Source organism: Lepus europaeus, chromosome 18 (genome assembly GCF_033115175.1).
Source record: "Lepus europaeus isolate LE1 chromosome 18, mLepTim1.pri, whole genome shotgun sequence".
Classification (NCBI taxonomy): Eukaryota; Metazoa; Chordata; class Mammalia; order Lagomorpha; family Leporidae; genus Lepus; species Lepus europaeus.
Window position 1 is genome coordinate 47,079,801 of NC_084844.1, and position 20,037 is coordinate 47,099,837.

General features: G+C 53.0%; 1 protein-coding gene across 5 annotated transcripts in view; it reads right to left on the minus strand.

Moving 5' to 3' along the window:
• Positions 1-20,037, minus strand: part of SMG6 (SMG6 nonsense mediated mRNA decay factor) — a 261,478-nt gene that overhangs the window by 7,675 nt on the left and 233,766 nt on the right. For all 5 annotated transcript variants that reach the window (XM_062175680.1, XM_062175681.1, XM_062175684.1 and 2 more), the window contains 3 exons: positions 15,557-15,733; positions 11,474-11,620; positions 1,448-1,601 (listed from right to left, as the gene is read on the minus strand). In XM_062175680.1, the coding sequence (XP_062031664.1) occupies positions 1,448-1,601; positions 11,474-11,620; positions 15,557-15,733 (478 nt within the window). The remainder of the gene's footprint in view (positions 1-1,447; positions 1,602-11,473; positions 11,621-15,556; positions 15,734-20,037) is intronic.

Sequence of the window (20,037 nt, forward strand, 5' to 3'; positions counted from 1 at the left end):
GGCCAGGCCACATGGGGAGGGGAAGGAAGACAGGGAGGGTGGAGGCGAGGAGGAGGGCTGCTTCAGTGCCAACATTCTCAGGTGGTGCTAGCGTGTTTCCCACAACCCCCCAGGGCTCTACCGCCTTTGCAGGGCGGATGCTTCCTGCCCTTTGTTTCCACCCCCATCTGGCACGAAGACACTGGGGACTGAAAGGGAAGGCCCCATGGAACACCTTGGCATGGGAGTCAGAGGTGGCCTGGCAGGCAGACTGCCAGTCTGGTGGCTTTTTCAGAGAACAAACTTGCTCCAAGTGGCTGCTGAAAAGAAAGCTTGGGCTAGCGGTGGGTGTTTGGCCTAGCAGTTGAGCTGCTGGTTGGGATGGCCACATCCCTGCTGCAGTGCAAGGTTCGAGTCCCAGCTCCTGACTGCAGCGTCCTGCTAATGCACACCTGGGAGGCAGTGGTGTTGGCTCAAGTAACTGGGCTCTTGTCATCCACGGAGGATACCTGGATTGTGATCCCAGATCCCAGCTTTAACCTGGCCCAGCCCTGGCTGTTGCGGGCATCTGGGGAGTGAAACAGTGGATGAGAGCTCTCTGTCTCTGTCTCACAAAACAAAACCAAAAACAACCAAAACACCAAACAAAAAACACCCAAACAAAAACGCCAGGCCCTCCAAAAACACCAGGCCCTCCCCCTCACAGTATAGCCATCACCTATATTTGACAGGCGCCCAGAGCCCAAAGCCCACCCTGAGGCTGACCCACCACAGAGCTGAGAACTAAGAGTGCCCAGACAGTCCTCTGGAGACAGCCTAGCAGGGCTTCTCTGGCCAGAGTGTGGAAAAGCAAGCTAGCTGGGTTCCAACAGGCTGACCTTGTACCAGTACCAATGACCAGATGGTGGTAAGGGCCCAAGTGGTAGGAACCCACAGACATGAGCCAGGGGCTTGCTCTGGATGGTTCCTGTCAGCCTGGCCTTAGGGTGACACTGGCCAGAAGAATGCTACCTCGAACCAACAGAATGATCATGAAAAGCTACAAGACAATCAGACTAAAGGCATCTAACCACTTCAAAATCCTCCCAGCCTCCCTGCCAGACCACCCAGCAGCACTGCCGTTATCTGCCAGGGCTGAGTGTTTACCAATAACGGGAACCAGCTTTGCTGTTTTACTGCAAGCTTTATAAGGATAAAAACAAGGGCTGGGCTCATGCAGCCTCTGGTTGCTGGGACACAGGAGTCCATTTGCTCAAGCAGTTTAAGCCACGGATCAGCCATAATAATTTGAACTGCTTTGATTATTAAACACTTTTCCTTGCCCCACGCATTCCCTACCTCCCTGCAAATCCTGTCTTATACACGCACAGCAGGGCTCTGCCTGCCTGGCCCCTGGCCATGGGGCATCTGTATGGGGGCGGGCTGCTGTGCACGTGCAGGGCTGCTCTGCCCTTCCCGCCTGACTCACCGATGAGGGGCACCACCAGGATGTACTTCCTGCTCTCCAGCAGCCGGGCTAGACTGGCCAGGTGGTCGATGAAGCCATTGGTGTCTGGGACGAGGAACAAGGGTCTGATCTCGAGCTCCATCTGCCTCATCTGACTCTGGTCTTCCAGGACAGCCTATAGGGACACAGTGAGTGAGCCAGAGTGAGCAGGCAAGCAGGTGGGTGAGCCAGGGCCCTGACTCGGCCGCACGTCAGCTTCCTGCTCCCCACACCCCTTCCCTTCCAGAGGAACCAAGGGCTGAGCAAAACACTGTATCACAATTAATACAGATCAAGGGGCTGGTGGATGGAGCATGATTAAAACCGTGCCTAGGACCGAGAAAGGACCCTCATGGTATGAAAACAGTAGGTCCCTGAAAGTAGGGCTTCGGGCTAAAAATCAACAGGAAAGAGTGGTTTCAACATACAGAGGGCCCTTCTCAGTCCAGACACTTACGCATACCCTGAGCAGAATTTACTAGTTCAACTTATTTCACTGTAGCCAAAAAAAGAAGTTACACTCAAAGGCTAGGCACAAAGTGATGCTGATAACACCAAGCCAAGTCTCCCGCAGCAGCAGGGGCCACAGGTGGTTAATTCTGACCCACACTGGTGCTGCCGTACAATGGCACCCAGACTGACTCCAACTGCCACCTTCTCCTCAACTGGCATGGTGAATCCTAAACGCTGGTCACTTCTGTCCTTTTTTCCCTCGTTTGTCACAGCCCTGGACAAACGACACTACTCTTCTTCCATGTGACGCTTTCCTCTAAACGGCCTTCTAAGTCAAGTCACTTCTTGTCTTCCTCAGCAACGCTCTCCATGGTATCAAGGGCTTGACAGCCCTGTCAAACGTTCCCCAGTGCAAGCTAGACTGCTAGAAGACAAGGTCACACTGTCTCCTCTGCAGTGTGGAACACACTCCTCCAGTGGCACCAGCCCTCACCCTGGGGAACCACGGGGCTGTCTGTCTTCAGGACTTCCATGTCTCTCACGGAAGCTCTGTGCACATTTGGGAAAGCCCAATTTTCTCAAGTGTGCGGCAGCGGCCCATCCAGATAGGCTATGGGTATGTCTGTGACTACAGAACATGGTCACTTTCGTGCTGCTTCCTCTTCTGGGGACCACGGCCAAGAAGTGAACTGATCTGCTGCCATCTGCCCAGCCTGTAAGCTCTCTGGGTAGGGAGCTGGCGGGCACCAACACAAAGCTGGCAGGGGCCAGGCGAGCAGCGCAGCCTCCTACGCCCTCTCATGGCCTTCTGCCACACCGCAGCTCGCAGGGACGACGGATGCAGGTTCAGGGCAGGGGCAGTGGTGTGCGTGCCAACTGAGATGGGGCCCACGGCGCCGGGCCCAGCCACCAACAGTCAGCGAGGAGGCTGCTCAGGTTTCACTGACAATGACAGTAAAACTGAAAGGGCATGCCTTCAAATGATGGGGGTGGCTTCTCTGTGACCTACCAGGGACCTCTCCCTATGAGTAAGTCGTTGCTGCCACTGCCACCACAGCTGGTGGAAGGCACACGCCACAGGACGCTGGCAGGCATGAGAAATGCAGCCAGGAGGCTCAGGCCGCTCAAGTCTTCCCACTGATCTCACCTCTGAAGGGGAAGCACCACTGCTGCTGGCCACTTACCCATGGGACTTGGGTCACCGCCCCTCCCCATACGGCTGCCAGCTAGAGGGTGACACACATTCTACCAAACCTGGCTGGGGCATTTTGCAAGAGCAGGAAATGGTCCTGCTCAGGTTCAGTAAGCAACTGCCCTTTCTCCTCCGCAGACGAGCAGCAGTGCTGCTGTTCCTCATTTTCCCAGCTGCACGCTCTGCCTCTAGCTCTTTCACTGCCAGGACACTTACCCTGGTAGCCCAGGCCCCCTGCTCTCTCTGTCTTTCTGGGTGAGGAGACAGAACACGCACTGAAGGGCCAGCATTGTGGCACTGCAGGTTAAGCCGCTGTGACACTGGCAACCTACAGGAACTCCAGTTTGAGTCCCAGCTGCTCTGCTTAGGATCCAGCCCCCTGCTCATGTGCCTGGAAAAGCAGCAGAAGATGGCCCAAGTGCTTGGGACCCTGCCACCCATGTGGGAGACCTGGAGGGATTTACAGGCTCCTGGCTTCAGCCTGGCTCAGCTCTGGCTGTTGTGGCCATCTGGGGAGTAAATCAGTATATGGAAGCTCTCTCTGTGTCTCTCCCTCTCTCTTGCACTCTGCCTCTCAAACAAAAACAGAGAACGTGCACTGACACTGACACAGGCTGGAGGAAGATGAACGACAGGGGTAGGGTCCTAACTGAGCACCATCCCTCTGCCGCATCCTACCAAGACTCCACTCACACCTGTTGTCCTGCCTCAAGAGATGAGTTCCAGCTTTGGCTTGGTTCTGTCAAAGAAGTGGAACTGGCTGCTGCTTTTTACTCTATGCAAGTCATTAGCTCCTTGGACCCTGCTCAATGCCCAAGCCTTTAGCTCATCTGACTTTTACTGGTGGCAACGGGCAGGTGGGTCTCTCAGCCAGTTGGCCTTGGGAGGCTGGGAGCAAACTAAGCCTACTGTGTGATGTGGTGATAGGACAGAAAACCTCTAGGAGAAAGGTTCAGGGACGTTCTGACTTTCCTGAGTTCTTGGAGCTCTGGCACATGGCCAGAAAGGTGAACAGGCCACAGCCCCTTAGGGAGGTCTGGTTCCCTGGAGGTGGGGTGGGGCCAAGCTGCGTGAGGGTGGTCAGAGCTGTGCTGCCATCATCCGGTCCCAGGGTCACCCGCAGACAACTTCCCTTAACCTGGCTCTGCCCAGTGAGTCACCACACAACTGCTTCCTGTTCCCCACATACCCTCAGGAGTCTCAGGAGACTAAATGAGGCTGTTCTCTCTTCTCCTGGGGTGCCAGTGGGCCTTGGAGGGGGTTATACCTGGGTCATGAGACTGACTCAGTCCCTTAACGAAAAAAAAAAAAAAAAAAGGGCAGATGTAGGATGGAGGAGGGCCTGGGAGCCCACAGGCCCTCAGATGGGTGTCTGCATTTCCGGCCCTTTCTGAGTGGTGCTGTGTGTGTGTGTTTAGCATTTGCCCTCCCAACTTTTCCAGATTTTACCCGTCAGATTCCTGGCAGCTGTGCACGGCGCCTGTGCCGGCCGTCACGTCCCATTCCGATCCCTGGGTCGCACGGTGAGAGAAGGACACAGGATGCGCAGGGAGTGAAAAAGTGATGTCGGTGGGGAGAGTGCCAAGTCCCCGCTCACAGCCATGGGACGCTTGGGGAGAGGGGAAGCATGCGGCTGTGGAGTTCAGAGGCCGGTAGTGAGATTTATTTTTGTTTGTATGAGTAAAAAGCTGCAGAAGCCTCTGGTGGGGGTGAGGGGGGGCACAGTTGGAATGCTGTGATTCAGACAGACTGGCCCTGGCCTGGAGTCAAGCGTGCTGACCCGGAAAGGAGAGTTCCATAGGATCCTTGCTAACTGCAGCTGAGGCTGGACCACAGTGGTCCTTGGATGGTGTGCTGGGAACACAACAAAGCAGGGACACACCGAATCAAACTGATGGCAAGAAGGACTGTCACTATAAACTCGGAAGAGCGAAAGAACAATTTTGCTTCTGGAAGGTGCTTTGTAAGCAAGCTAGTGATCTGAGTGAGAGACTGTGTGCAACACCACCTGAGGAGGAAGCAAACAGGTTTGCGAACCCAGGGAGGGCTCCTTGCACACAGTGGTGGTGAAAATGGAGACACGAGAATTACAAACAGAAGTAGCTCAGCCGGCTGATACAGGACATGTGGGACTTGGAGATACCCAATCATGAGGCAGAGCCACCAGGAAAAGGCCTGGGGGGTCTCCCTTCTGCGTAGGGACTCCACGTGGACTCAGCCGCTTCTTCCCTCCCACAGGGCAATGGGGGCACTCACCCCGGGACTCACGGGCCTGAGCAATGTCTACACCAGAAATTGCAAGTCTGATGACAGCACATTTCCATGTTCACCTGTATGTCAAAGGCCCCAGCAAAGGGTCTGACACATGCATTAGTAACTCAACAAATGCCTGTTTCCTTTCTTCTTGCCCAGGTCCATTTTTCATTTTCTATATATCCAGAAGGAAAAATATCTGGGGAAACCACCAGGGAGAAGAACTGGGGTTTTGGAGGGATGAGGCAGAGGACCACTGATTGTGACTGCAAACTTCACAATACTGCTGTTTTTTGTGTGTGGATGTATATGAAAAATTAAAAAAAAAAATGGAAATGAAAATAGGAATAGTTAGTGAGATAACCACTGGCAGGCAATTCCTTCTTGAGCCAGCAGAAAGCAGCTACCGTATCTGCTGTCAGAAGCAGGCCCAGCCACCGCAGTCACCGGAGAGCAATCGGGGTCAGCAGCTTAACCTGGGGTGTACTGCTAACAGGAAACCTGCTGCTTAGGACCCCTTTCCTAGATGTCCAAAAGCACCATAGCACTTAATATACAGTTGCCTTCTTTCTTAAAATTATGACCTCTTGTTTGCTGTTCTTGCTTTATGAGGACTGATTTTCAAAGTACACTGTCAGGTGCTCAAGAATGGGAAAATCGGCTGCTTTCCTTGTAGTTTCTTTTATAATATCTAGCATAGCACTCAACGTACCACACAGGCTCAGAGTTGAAAGGTATTGTAAAGATAATCTGAAGGATTTTAACCAGTAACTCTTGTTCTGAAAAAGCCAAAGAGGTTAAGCGTGACAGCTCTGAGCTGGCTCCAAGCAGCAGCCTAAGGGGGTTTTAGGCCACAGCCTGAGCACTCTATCGGAGGATGGAACCCCATGAATGTTGCTGGAGTCAGGGAGGTAGCAGCAGCTGAAGCACTTGGACCCAGGAACAGTGCGTGCAGAGCAGCTGGAGCCGGCCTGGGTGGGGTGGGTGGCTGCCTGGCTCCGCAGGCTGTGCTTTCCTGCCCTGGCGTGAACGTGCCCCTGGCCTGGTAGTGTGCTGGCTCCCACCCTGCCTCCGACAGCTAGGAGCCAGGGCTGAGTGTCTGCCTTCCGCTAGCTTCCATACAGGTGTGGGGGGCTCTGTGCATACCCCATTGTTCCACAATGCCCCCCCACCCCAGCTGGGTGACAGTGTGAATGGACTGCAGCTATATTTAGAGTGAAACTCCTGGGGCCGCCACAAAGGAGTGACTGCATCTTCAGGAGGGTGGGTGGGCGGGAAGGGGACAGGGGAGCAAGGCTATTTTCAGAACACATGTCATTGCTGGCTACAGAGCAAGACTGTGGCCATAATGCGGAGGGAAACAATAGCTGTGGCCAGAGGAAGAGCCTGTTATGTTTCAGGTGGGATGTTTGCAGCAGCTCAGGAAACCTGACCCCGCCCGACAGCAGCACAAATCACAGCAAAGCCTCATGCAGGCAGCGAGGCGGCAGGGGATTCACAGAGCCAGGGCCAGTAAGAGGTGCCAAGAGGCCACGCCTCAAGCCTGGAGGAGGATTTTCAGTGACCGCTTTGCCCTGGAGGCCTGGTTAGGAATGAAACACTTCTGACCAGTTCCCAGACAAATCATGTACCGGTGCTGGTCTCTGGACATCTCCCAAGAATGGCAGTGGGAATGAAAAGAACTCAGGCGGAGAGCAAGGTGGGCAGAACCAGCCCACTAGGAGGAGCTGTCTCTGGCAACCAGGCCAAAGCCTGGGCTGAGCCTTAGAGTGGGGCCTCAAAGCCCCCCCGGGGTGGGGGAAGGACTTGGCGCCCCCAGCATCCAGGGGCCTGCCTGGGTGCTGCAACTCCAGCTGCATGGGCCCCGAGAGCTCCCCACACCCCTTTTCTGACCTCCAGTCGGCCCCACTCACCAGCCTCTGTGCAACGCCGGAAGCTGGGAGGGACAGGCTGTGGAGGGAGGCCAGGCCTCACCTCCCCCTATCCCTACAGATGAGCTTAGGCCCAGGGGTCTAGGTGGGAGCAGGGAAGTGGGGGCGTGGCTACAACCCCAGATCTCACTTGGACTTTATGGCCATCATGGGGGCCAAGAGGATTTTTTTCAACCCTATCTTCATATCCCCTTCCCAAAACATGTGTGGTTCCTGTTTGCTGCATCTGTAAAAGGCGCTGGGAGCTGGGGACTTGCCTTACACCTCTCGGTTAGCACCCTGGAGACTGGTGGAGTTCGGAGCAGTGTAATTTACAGCCCATCTCTCCGATCTTAATTCACTCGATGCTCCTTTCTTCCTTATTGTATTAGTGTGACCCAGGTACCTGCCAACAATAATGGCCTCTCTAGCTAGAAGCCTCTCCCCCACTCCCAGGACAATTTATACCTTTTCCTTGGGATTTTCCCCCCCTTAAATTAAACAAAAAGAGGAAAAATAAGAAAAGGTTAACATGGGTTTGGAGCACTGAAGCCCCCGTGGTTCTGGGCAGGGAGCCAATGGCCCGAGGGCACACACATGTGTGTGCTCTCCCAGAAGGGCCTTCACCGGCCCTGTTTTACAGCCACCTCGGCACAGACTCCAGGGTTCACGCATATGGCCAGACAGATGTGTCTGGCTTACGTTCAAGGCTGGAAAATGAAGAATTATGGAAGTGAAGGGCCCCGGGCATTAAAGGGGGGGGGGGAAGGGAAGGGGGGAATTTTTCCTCTGCTGAGAAATCCTCCTGTGGCTGTGAGGCTGGAGGAAGGAGGCTGACAGGAGGCAGGGCCGCCAGCAGTGGTGCATGTGGGGCCTGTTCTTAAAGGGGCCACAGCAACTCATGCTCTGCTGGTCAACAGCAGGCCCTCAAGGCCAGGGTTGGAGCAGCTTTCTCTGCACCGAGCTGATGGGAAGAAGGGGGCACTGGAGGTCAGGGCTTATGACGATCTCTAATTTTCAAGGTACTGCTTGTTGCCAGAGGGGTAAAGCTGAACATGGCGCTCCAGACAGGGACCGCACCATGTACTCTGACAACATCTTGTCTTTCCTTTTTGCACAACACCATTCACACCTCCAATCAGTTGTTTAAAAAGAATGGCTTTGGGCCAGTGCTGTGGCGTAGCTGGTTAACCTGCTGCCTGCAATGCCAGCATCCTAAATGGGCAGAGTACCGGCTGCTCCACTTCTGATCCAGCTCCCTGCTAATGCAACTGAGAAAGCAATGGAAGATGGCCCAAGTGCTTTCCCCTGTCACCTGCCCCTCCCACCCATGTGGGAGACCTGGATGAAGCTCCTGGCTTTAGCTTGGCCCAATCCTAGTCACTGTGGCCATTTGGAGAGTGAACCAGGGGATGGAAGATCTATCTCCTTCTAGCTCTCTGAAACTGCCTCAAAAAAAGAAAAAAAAAAAAAAAAAAAAGACAAGACTGGCTTCTCCGCTACACAGTAAATGCTCAACATCACTTGCTAAACTGAGTGAAGACATGGTCCCTGATTCCAAGACAGTTCACAGTACAGAGGGGAAACGGGTCCAGAAATAACTGTAATATGAGACATGATAGCAGTTCCACCCGTGAGGTATAAATCAATGCCACAGCAAAGCTGAGCAGAGATGGATTCCTCCTAGGGGGAATCAGGGAAGGCTTCACTGGGGAGATGGGGTTTCATCTGGGGATAGAAGGAGGAATAGAATTTCAACAGGTAACAGGAAATGTGGGGGAGAAAAAAGGTACTCTGGTTTGAGGGACAGCACTGAGGAAGACCCGAGGGTGGTAAAGGGCAAAGGGTATCTAGGGACACTAAGAGGCAAGTTAGTGTGTTGTCCAGGCAGGAAGGCCTTAGTGTCTGGACAGGCACTTTCAGGCACTATCATTCATTCTGAGGCTTTGTGACAGCTCTAATGGGCAGGTGCTATCACCACTTCCATTTTACAGATGAGGAATCCGGCTCAGGGAAGTTAAACTTTGTCTGATATCACATAGCTAGCAGGGGATAGCAAGTGGGGTAGTGGTAGAAGTTGGAAATACAGAGTGGGAACGGACCAGAAAGCCTTAAATGCCATAATAAGGATTTAGACTTTATTCTACTAGCCAAGCAAAGGTACTGATGATCTCCGGGCAGAGGATTGGCTGTTGTGGGAAGAAAATGATGCACTGGAAAGTCTGCTGGACAAGCTATGGACTACACAGCTCTGGGAAGGGGCAGGTGCCATTCACAGACTACTCAGCAAGTGCAGCCCTATAGCTGTGTAATGGAGAGGCCTTGCTGCTACAATTCAAGCACACAGCAGACCCACAACAGCAGCGGCAGCAATGGTATCACAGAAGAGGAGGAAATGAGTAAACAGTCAGGATTTGGTAAATTGGATGCAAGGGATTAAAAGGCAGGCTGGAATTTAAGATGTTGCCCTAGTTGGTACCATCTATTAAGTCACTGAATAAATATTTGCTGAGCAACAACTCAACTTGCTGAGCCTAAGTAATGGGAAGGAAGGAGATTAAAAAAAAAAAAAAAAGAATGAACGAAAGAAAAATGGTGGTGAGAAGCCTAGAGTGGTCCAGTCAGCAGAGAGAAGCCAAGAGGTTATTAGTTTGTGCTAAGGGAAGTTGGAGGAAGGGGGCTTCAGGGCCCAAAGATACAGGGATGTCAACTATGACAGGGACTGAGATTTGATAAAGGCAGGCCCTTGGTGATTTCTTCTTTTTTAAATGTTTGTTTATTTTCATCTACTTGAAGGGGGGAGGGAGAGAGAGAGACAAGGAGGGAGGGAGGGAAGCAGAGATATCATCTATCTCCTGGTTCACTCCCCAAATGGCTAAAACTCCATCTGGGTCTCCAACGTGGGTGGCAGGGGCCCAAGTAATTGCACCATCACCTGTTGCCTCAACAGGATATATTAGCAGGGAGAGGATCTGGGACTCAAACTGGTTTTCAATATGAAATATGGGCATCTCAAGCAGTGGCTTAATCTAATGCACCACAATGCCAGTCCCCACTGGTGATTTGACACAACACTTTTGTATAACTGCTGGGTTGCAAGTCAAGAAACACGGGTGGTGAGAAGAGACAGGACTTTAGGACTGATGGTGAGGGAGAGAAGAGCCACAGGGCAGGAAGAATATGAGCTGAAGGAGGAGCTGCACTGAGGGCTGAGGCAGCCGTCACTCTACAAGAGACGAGTTGGCAGAAGTATGTATTGTGCGCTGGATTCCAAGGGCAGTGAGGATGTGAATGCATCTAAAGAATGACACATCCCAAGTGATCTTGGTTCCCCTTCCCAGAAGGAGCGATTAGGCTAATATCAGACACCACCACTTATGGACTGCATACAACGTGCCATGCATTGTGCTCAACACTACACAGGCACAGAAGCAGGTGCTGTCTCCACTTACATGTTACAGATGAGGAAGCTGGCTCTGAGGAGTTACTTGTCCAATGGCACAAAGCTAGTTAAATGGGGCCTGCCCTACCACATGCACAAGGAGAGGGGGCCACAGAGGGGACTGGAAACAGACATCTCTAAGCAGCTGAGCACTGTGGCTCTCTGCTTCCTCATGCAGTCAGTCTTTATATGGGGCTGCATGACTGGCTCTTCCCTGAAGCCCAGATAAGGGAGATTGAATTTACTGTGCAAGGGGACGGACCTGGAATAGCCATAAAGGAAACCTGCTGGACTTGAAGCTGTGAGTCCACCAGAGGGCTGATGGTGGTGAAGCAAGTGCACAGAGAGTGCACAGTGCCCTATCTAGAGGGGGTTCTGCCATCACACTGGGAATCCAGTTAAGTAGACTGTGGCTGGGGCCTCTTCTCCCCCTGAGAATTCATGGCCTCTCCATGAGAACAATTCAGGGGAACTCTGAAATCCCTGAACTGTATGAGAGGCTTGGTGTACATTTACAGATCTTCACTGTGGTAGGAGCTGTCATCAGAGGTTCTGCCTGCTGCTGGGGCCCAGGATGAGGGCACCCATAGGCATCAAACATGCTCCCAGAATTGAGCTGGGAGTAAGAAAACTGGCAGGCAGCACGAGACAGCACATTGTGAGACCCTGCCTGAGAGCATCCTAACTCAGCTCCCCCCATGTCCTGTACAGCCACCACCTCAGTAGGAACCACACCACCCTCTGCAGCCAGGCCCTACCTGGATCTTTTCTTGGCGACGCTGCTGCTCGGCTATCTTCCTGGCCAGAGCCAGCTTCTTGGCTCGAAGTTCCCTGATGTCATCCTCGCCTCCGCTGCCTTCAGCCTCTGAGTCTTCCTCAAAGTCTTCAATCACCACGTCCTCCTCCTTCAGGTGATAAAGACAAGCAAAAGGGGAGACTGTAAGCCCACAGCACATACTGAGCCCCATACCCTGTGCTGACTGGGAACATTCTTTGCAAAGGGTCCTACTGTCCCTGAGGGGCTGAAGGGGATTTGAGAGATGTTCCCCTTCCCCAGTTGCTCCCCTTCACACCCCAGGCTGCTTCTTAAGAGGCACAATCACACATACACAGTTGCAGGCTTGTCTCACTCTCTTGGTTCACCCTTGCACATACTCAAAAAGCCAAATATTGGGCCTGTTTGCAACATGAAATCATAAAGGATTCAAGGGGGAAAGGACAGACAGAGTTAAACCATTCAATTTAAATCTAATTCACACTAATGATCTGATAGCAATCAACTCTGGCCAACAGCTGGGAGTTGGGCGTGGAAGCGCTCTTGCCCCAGACAGCATCAGGGAGCAGATGCTGTAGCTCAGCAGACATTGCCCTGCTTTCTTTTCAAGACCACAGCCTGATGGTGTGGGGGCTGCTGGGCCCCACTGCAGGAATTCACATACTCCAGCCTTGCTCAGCCGCCCTCCCAGAGCCTGGGCAGGGTAGTGAGTGGCTGGCGAGTGTAAGGAGCCTCCTGCCAGGTTGGTGGAGCAGTCCCCAGGGATGGCACCGCCCTACTTGCAGCCTTGGCTCTCAGCAGCCATCACTCCCCGGGTGGTCCCAGACTCTATTCCTCACTCTCTTACTTTTGGCCTTGGTCAGTAGAGAACATGCAGCTGCCCCAGAGAACTTCCTGTGGGGGATAGCATGGGTACACAGGGAATGAAACAGCAGGAGAAGATTCTTGGGTTTCTAATTGGATGACAATGATAACAATGATGACAACAGCTACCATTCATGGAGTGTTTATTGTTGGCCAGGTAGTGAGCTAAGCATTTCTCATGTATGGACTCATTTTATTTTCACAATGGCCTGTGAAATACTCTCTATGGCATAGAGAGTAAAGCCAGCACCTGCAGTGCTGGCATCCCACATGGGTGCCGGTTTGAGTCCCGGCTGCTCCACTTCCAATCCAGCTCTCTGCTGTGGCCTGGGAAAGCAGTAGAAGATGGCCCAAGTCCTTGGGCCCCTGCACCCATGTGGGACACCCATAAAAAGCTCCTGGCTCCTGGTTTGGATCAGCCCAGCTCTGGCTGTTGCGGCCATTTGGGGAGCGAACCAGCAGATGAAAGATCTCTCTTTGCCTCTCTGTAACTCTGCCTTTCAAATAAATAAATACATCTTAAAAAAAAAAAAAAAAAGAAATGTAGGTGCTGTTATCACACCTATTTTATCAATAATCAAACTGAGGTTTAGAACAGACAAGCTGCTTAAGGTCACTTAGCTAGTGAGTGGAAGAACAGATTCAAAATCCAGGGCAGCCTGACTTCAAAGTCTGTGCTCTCAACAAACACACTGGGCAAATCCACAGAGCTCAGATCCTGAATCCAGAGAAAGCCTATGTCTGGCCTCAGTGGCTCAGCTTTGACAGGCCTGCCCACTCCTCTCCCCAACTATCCACCTCGTGACAGTATCTGGACAGATTCTCTTGGGTTGCAGGTGGTTAGGGAAATGTGTGGGTGGGGAGGTGATACAGGTGCTTTGTATCAGGAGAATACAGGGATGAGAAGACAGGTGTTTCAGTGGCATCTCCAAGGAGCTACACCCCGTTATGTTCATGACAAGAGATTTTCTGAAGCGAGAACTCTCCAGACCTCTCCCAGGAAGCTTAAGTGACTCAGGCTTGCAGCCTGAGGAGAGAGGAAATCTGAGGATGGGGCCACAACTGCTGCTGTCCCAAGAGGCCTCAGGGGTCTGGGGCTCTGCCCACAGTCACCCTCGCTGGACAACATGCGTGCTATAGTGTCACACGGCTCACCTCCAGAGAGGCCCAGGTGACGGAGAAGAGGAAGGCTCTCTGTACATTACTTCCCTGTTTGTGGGGTTAACCTGGAGGCAGTAAGAGGAATGGGATGCCTGTTTAGCCCATGGCGGAACACTGCCTCTGCCTGCTCTGAACAGGGTACGCAGGGTTATCATGGGGCTTGAATGAGGTCAAAGGAGGGTCAGAGAAGCTTGTCTGAGGTTCGCTCAGCTCTCACAGCAAACGAGGAAGTGCTGGGTTATGAAATTACACAGACCAGGGTAAGTAGGGTTTCCCAGGGGCCACTAACCTACAGGAACACAGGAGGCTCGTGGGAAAAGGAAGAAGTGGGCAGCTTGGTGTGGGTCACAACCTCTGTCTGGTCAAAAAGCCTCAGAAGGAAGGAGAGTGTGGCACAGCCAAGATCTGAACCAGAGAGCTAGCGTGCTCTTGTCAAAGTGGAGGGGCCTCCTTGGCTCTGACACTGCTGCCTTCTCTCTGGGCCTCACTTGCCTGAGTTTCCTGCTGCTGGCTCCACTGGCCAGAACACATTTCTTATTACAGCAAGCCTGGCAAGCTGGCCTTGCTCATTCTCCACGGCCTGCCTCAGCCCTGCAGTATGGGTGAGATATCGGGCTGAGGCTGACCCCACCCCGTGCTTCCCGCACAGTACCCAGAGCTCGGTGGCACTGTTCTCCTCGCCTGATGTCTGGACACCAAGACGGCTTTGGCAACCCCACCATCTCCTCCCACACGGACAGCTCATTCTTTCCCGTTGTTCCCTGCCCAGGTTTCATGGGGAGAGTCTGGAATCATGGGCTCAGCTTTATCCCTGGAACCACCTCTCTCCTGGAAGCTGAGCCCTGTGTCATCAGGGTGGAGTGGGTTCTCCAGCTATTCTAATGAAGCCAGTCCAAGACTCGGCTGCTCTGAAGACTGTTCCGAAGGTGGCCACTCTATCACTGCTTCAGATCCCAAACGACAGCTTCCAGCTGACATCTGGCTTCCCTGGCCTGGTGCTGATTTCATCCCTGCACCCCGCCCTGCTCCACCGGGCGCTTGAGACTGCTGCGGGCCAAATGACTGGGTTGGCCTATGGGTGACCTGGCCTCTGGCTAGAATTGCTTCCGTCCCTTCCCTCGATCCCACGTTCCTTCCCACCTAAGGCTCCTCTGTCTTGAACACTGTGGGGGTAAAGAGTGAACCTTCAGGCAAAAGTGAGGTGTGTGCACGCCCACACCCAGACACACAGCAGGGCATCTGGCAGCGATACTAAATGCACACACAATCTGACACCATCACACACTCACACTTGCTCAGAACCACACACAGCAAGGCAGTCAGTGGTGGTGTTCACTTAGACTGACACACACACACCCAGCTCATGCACACCCACATCAACAGTCACCTCCAGAAAAGCCACATATGTAGATGGCAAGGCAACTGCCAGTGGGATTTTGCAGGGGTGGTACACGGGCTTGCACACTCACACGCATACACACACACAGTCTGGAGTGAAACAAGGGCTACAGGAACAACCAAGGGCAAACAAACAAGAGGAGAATTCCTTAATCACATCAGGATGTGCAGGAGGGAGGGAGGGAACAAGGGAGGGAGAGTAGGCCGGGGGAGGGGGTGATTTTCCACACGGGGCCAGCAATGTCAGTTCTTCCTGTACGTGTGCTGGAGGCTGGAGTTCAGGCCTGTGCTGCACTGAGCTCCACACATCTATAAACTTGATCCTCAGCCTGAACCCTAACACCCCCCTCTCTTTCCTAAGCCTCCAGAGCTGCACATTATTAAACTCTTTCTTTCTTTCCCTCCCTTCTCCTCCAATGCAACATTAAAAAGAAGCATCTGGAACTCGTAGCAGAGTGAGATGAAGGTACTGGGGTGGACTGGCAGGAAGGGGCACCACAGAGCGCACTCTTGAGAGGCTGGTTGGTCACGTTAACACAGACACTGCTCTTAGTGGTTATAAATAACCCGGAGTAGAAGCTGAAGCCATGGGCGGGGGAGGGGAGCCTTCCCTCTGCCACAGCGGGCTCTTCCCGCATAGTACCTCATCTTCCAGTTGTTTTCCCTCTTGGCTTCCCATTTCCTTTCCCATGGTGTCTGGGACGGGTGCCACTGACACATATTTTCCACCCTTGAATGCCAGCAGAGGCTCTTCTTGTCCACAAAGGGCTTCCAGAAAATACTTCAGCACTGTGACCCTTTTGCAGTCGGCTGCAATAACCTACAGGGCAAGAGGGAGAGAAGAAAAACAGCATTTTCTGAAACAGAGATGAAGATGAGAGACGCTGTTGGCTGAGGGGCATAAAGAAGTATGTCACAGTTCCTGGACAAGGGAGGTGGAGTGGGAGTGGGAGTGAGGGGGTGTGCATGTGTGCTGTAGTGAGGGCCAAAGTCGGCTCAACCAAAGACGTTGTCATAGTCTCTCCTCAGGTCATCCCTGGGGCAGCAGACAACCCCAGGACCAATGCCAGGTGCCCCTGGGATTTTGTCTTTCTTTTCCCAAAGTCCTGATATAAAGAAAGAATAAATGAAATTCTTCTAAGTTTGGTCTGTAATCAATGGAAAGAGCAGGGTGCAAGCACTGGGTCCCACAGAATGCAGCCTCGAGTGCCTCTGGCTCAGCTTCTTTCTCCCCAGATGGCCAAAAGGAGAACTTTCCGCCCAAGTGCAAAATGAATGATGAGGGCTTTCTTGGCTGCTCCATGTCAGCCAGATCACGCTGGGCTTCCCCTGACAGGTTCCTGCCCCACCTCAGAGCTTCTCATGCTCTAGAGACTGGGGCCAGGCAGGAAACCATCAGGAGCAGGGAGACAGGCAGAGCAGGTGGTGGGTGTTTGGCCAAGCTCTGCTTCTTCAGGATCCACATCGACGGCTCACATGTGCCCATGCTGGCACACAGACCAGTGCTTCAGAGGCCGTGGGACTGATTCAGCATCTCAAGCAAGCGTCACATTTTAAGTGTCCACAGTCACCCAGTCTGGGATCCTCCTTTGAGACCAGAAACACATACCCCCCAACCTCCAAACCCGCTGTCTTTGCTTACACCCGTTACCACCCTTGTCCGTTCGTGTCCTCTTTCTGACCTCAGAGACTGCTCCCCGCTGCAGCAGGGTACTCACCAACAGAGGGGGGCCCTGGCTGACCTGCAGTCAGAAAGCTAAAGGCCATTCCACCAGGGAAACCCATAGCAGTGGTCACATGTGCCACCAGGGCTTGGTCTCGGGGACTCCAGCCCAGAGAGCACCTTGCCGCTGCTGCCCTTCACATGTCTCCTCATTTCTGAATGTGGAAGGGACTTTCGGCACTACACAGGGAAGGGTCGTGGAGACCTTTTCTGCTCACTGTCTTACAGGTGCTTGTGCAATCTCCCTCATCTGGACAGCCACCGCTCTGGTGGACAGGACCACAAAGACTACATGGAACCACTCTCATACTTCACTGGCTAGAGCTGTTAGGGCACATCCAGGCACAGAGTAGAGACTGGGAGGCATAGGGAAGATCGGAGGGGCAGCACAGGGAAGGGGTGCAGCAGGCATGACCCATGTCCTTTGCCACTCTCACTCACCAAGCTCCCGTTCCCTCACTGCCCGAGGGTGGTCTCCACTTGCCTTTACCACTCTAGGCCAGAACTCTGAGGCCGAGCCCTTGACCACCAGCACCTGAGAGGTTGACCTGAAAAGCTCCAGGCTACCCAGAAGAGGTGTAGGACACAGAGATCCTCTGGAGCTTAGGGCACCTGGTCCTGGGGTCACCTCCTTGAAGAAGGAAGGAAGCTCTCTTTGGGCCAGGGCAGGTAACCATGGTTCCATCGCGTGTGTTCAAACATGTGATGAGGAAGGCTAGAAATACAGAAGCAGGGGCTACAAGGCATTAAAGAACAGAGCTGAAATGAGTAATGGCCTGGCAGGCAGCACGCACAGTGGCCTCCCTGCATCCCCAGCCTCTCACTTGCAGAGGAAACTTCTGCATTTCCACAAGACTGCCAGTTTCCTCTCTGTGGTCTAATTTTAACCACCTTGTCGTTACAGTGTGTGTCAGCCACCTGACCCCACTATGACCTCTGACCTTATGCCCCAGCTACTGCTTGCACTATGGAGAATTATGTAATGGGTCCAGGACTTTCCTTTCTGGTGTGAGGCTGCTGCCACTGAATGGAGAGGAGGTGGGGGCGAGGAATGGGAAGAGGATTGAGGAAAAGCTTGCGATGGTCCCTGGCCTTGTCTGGCTGGTGAGCACAGGCAACCCTGCGCAGCGTGCAGCAAAAACCTGCCCTGGAGAGAAGAGGGTCTCCTGGGGGTGCACTGACAGGGGCGAGGAGCACTGTTGCTGGCAGGGCACGGCTGGTGGCTTGTTGACTGGCTTGGGAAGAGTGTGATGCCGGGCCAAGGAGAAAGGCCACATGTATGGATGTAGGATTCCTGCCGCTGGGGATTTCCAGGGCACAGAGGGACCCAGGGATGCAGCCATCCTGAGCCTGCTCAGGGACCAGCCTTAGACAGTCAGTAGGGATTGTCTGCCACACAGACATGCAAGCAAGAAGAGGTTCTTCCTTCTTGGTTTTCATTTCATGCCATTCAGAGGGAACCTGGTTTCCTTTGGGACTTGGCCATTTTTCCTTTCCCTAGGGCCAGGACACCCCTGGCTGATTTGCAAAAGGGCTCTAATCCACTGAGGGGCCTAAGCTGGTGCTAAGAAGTCTGAAAAGGATTCTGTTTGGAGAAAGCAAAGCCATCCAGTCTTTGGGAGGTGCTATCTGTCCTTTGTAACCCAACTAGCAGGGAGAACAGCCAAGGCCATACACAATCTCTTAGGTTTCTAAAATGTATTATGAGAGGAAGAAATGTGGCGTTCAAACTGGGGAAACTGAGAGGCAGGATGTCCAGGGCATACCCAGGGGCCCAGAGAAACCTCTGTCTCTAGTCTGCTGGCCTGTGACAGCATTCTGTCTTCAGGTGGCAGGAATAAGCCCAGCGAGAAGACCTCAGCCTCTCTTGCTCCTGGAGGTCCACAGGAAGCTGATGGGAATATTCTCCTTCACAAGGCCTCCAGCATTTGAGGGGAAAAAACCCAAACAACAGTTTAAATAAGGTTAATAAGGGCTATCACGATGGAAAAAGTCTTTTAAAGCTTCTATGAAAAGCAGACTCCAGGATTATCTCTGCTTGGCCAAGGAAGACTCCCTGGTAGGAGAAGGGTTAAAGCTAGGCTCCCCGTAGGAGGGGAAAGAGTCCAGATGAAGTCTGTGACATAATCCGCACAGTAACTGTTCATGAGCACATTTTTCCATTCTGTATCAATGAAAAGCAGAGAATGTAAGTAGCATGTACATGGCAGCTCCAGGGGAGCCAGGCTCCCCAGCACAAGAGCGAGGCAGCGGAAGCATCCTCCCCGGGCTCTAACAGAGGGGGCTAAAGTGCAGCTGGACAGGGGGTGAAAGGGCTGCTGACCAGGGAACACGCTGGGGAACCTGGGAACCTTCTCATTGGCCGGTCCCCCTCCCGAGGGAGAATCACAGCATAGGAGATTATCTGGAAGTCCAAAGTTCATGGGCAAAATGTCTCACATGAATCATTCCAATCAGCTTTCAAAAGAATACTAGGGCTTTAGGTCAGGGAAGAGTGGAAAGAAAGGTACCCAAAGAAAACCCCATCCCCTTCCCTAAAGCCCATTGGAGGCAGCTTGCCCCACCAGTGGGAACTGAAACCTCTAGCTTCAGGACTCCAGCTATCACCCTGATCGGTCCACACGCAAGGAGCCAAGCAGAAAGGAAAACTGAAAGTGCGATGAGAAGAGGTGACATGGGGGCCCTGCCTGCCTCAGGCTCAGCTCCTTAGAGAGTCTGTGAGCCAGTACCAGGTGAGTGGGGGCTGGAGCTAAGGAGAAGGTTAAGACCCAGATGAATGCAGGATGAAACCCCTAGGTCGAGAGAGAAGAAAGCTGTGGCATAGCAGGTAAAACCAACCCCTGCAGTGCCAGCATCCCATATGGGTGCCGGTTCGAGACCCGACCACTCTACTTCTGATCCAGCTCTCTGCTATGGCCTGGGAAAGCAGCAGAAGATGGCCCAAGTCCTTGGGCTCCTGCACCCGCGTGGGAGACCCGGAAGAAGCTCCTGGCTCCTGGCTTCGAATCAGCACAGCTCTGGCCGTTGCAGCCATTTGGGGAGTGAACCAGTGAATGTAGTCCTCTCTCTGTCTCTCCTTCTCTATGTGTAACTCTGCCTTCAAATAAATAAATAAATCTTAAAACAAACAAACAAACAAACAAAACTGAGCTCTTGCTCTAGGGTGGAAAGGTGGGTAAAAAGAATGATGTTCTATGAAAACTTGTGACTCTTCACACATAGCTACTCGGCAAGGGACAAGCCCAGCCTGGGCACATGCCTAGAAAGGGACAGAAAAGGAGATCTATGCTGCCTTATGGAAGGTGGGGGAGGGTGGCAGAGAAAAGGAATTGAATACCAGACATCACGCTGATGTACTCTGAGCTGCAAGACTTCATGCCTCTATGAACACAGCCGCGGGG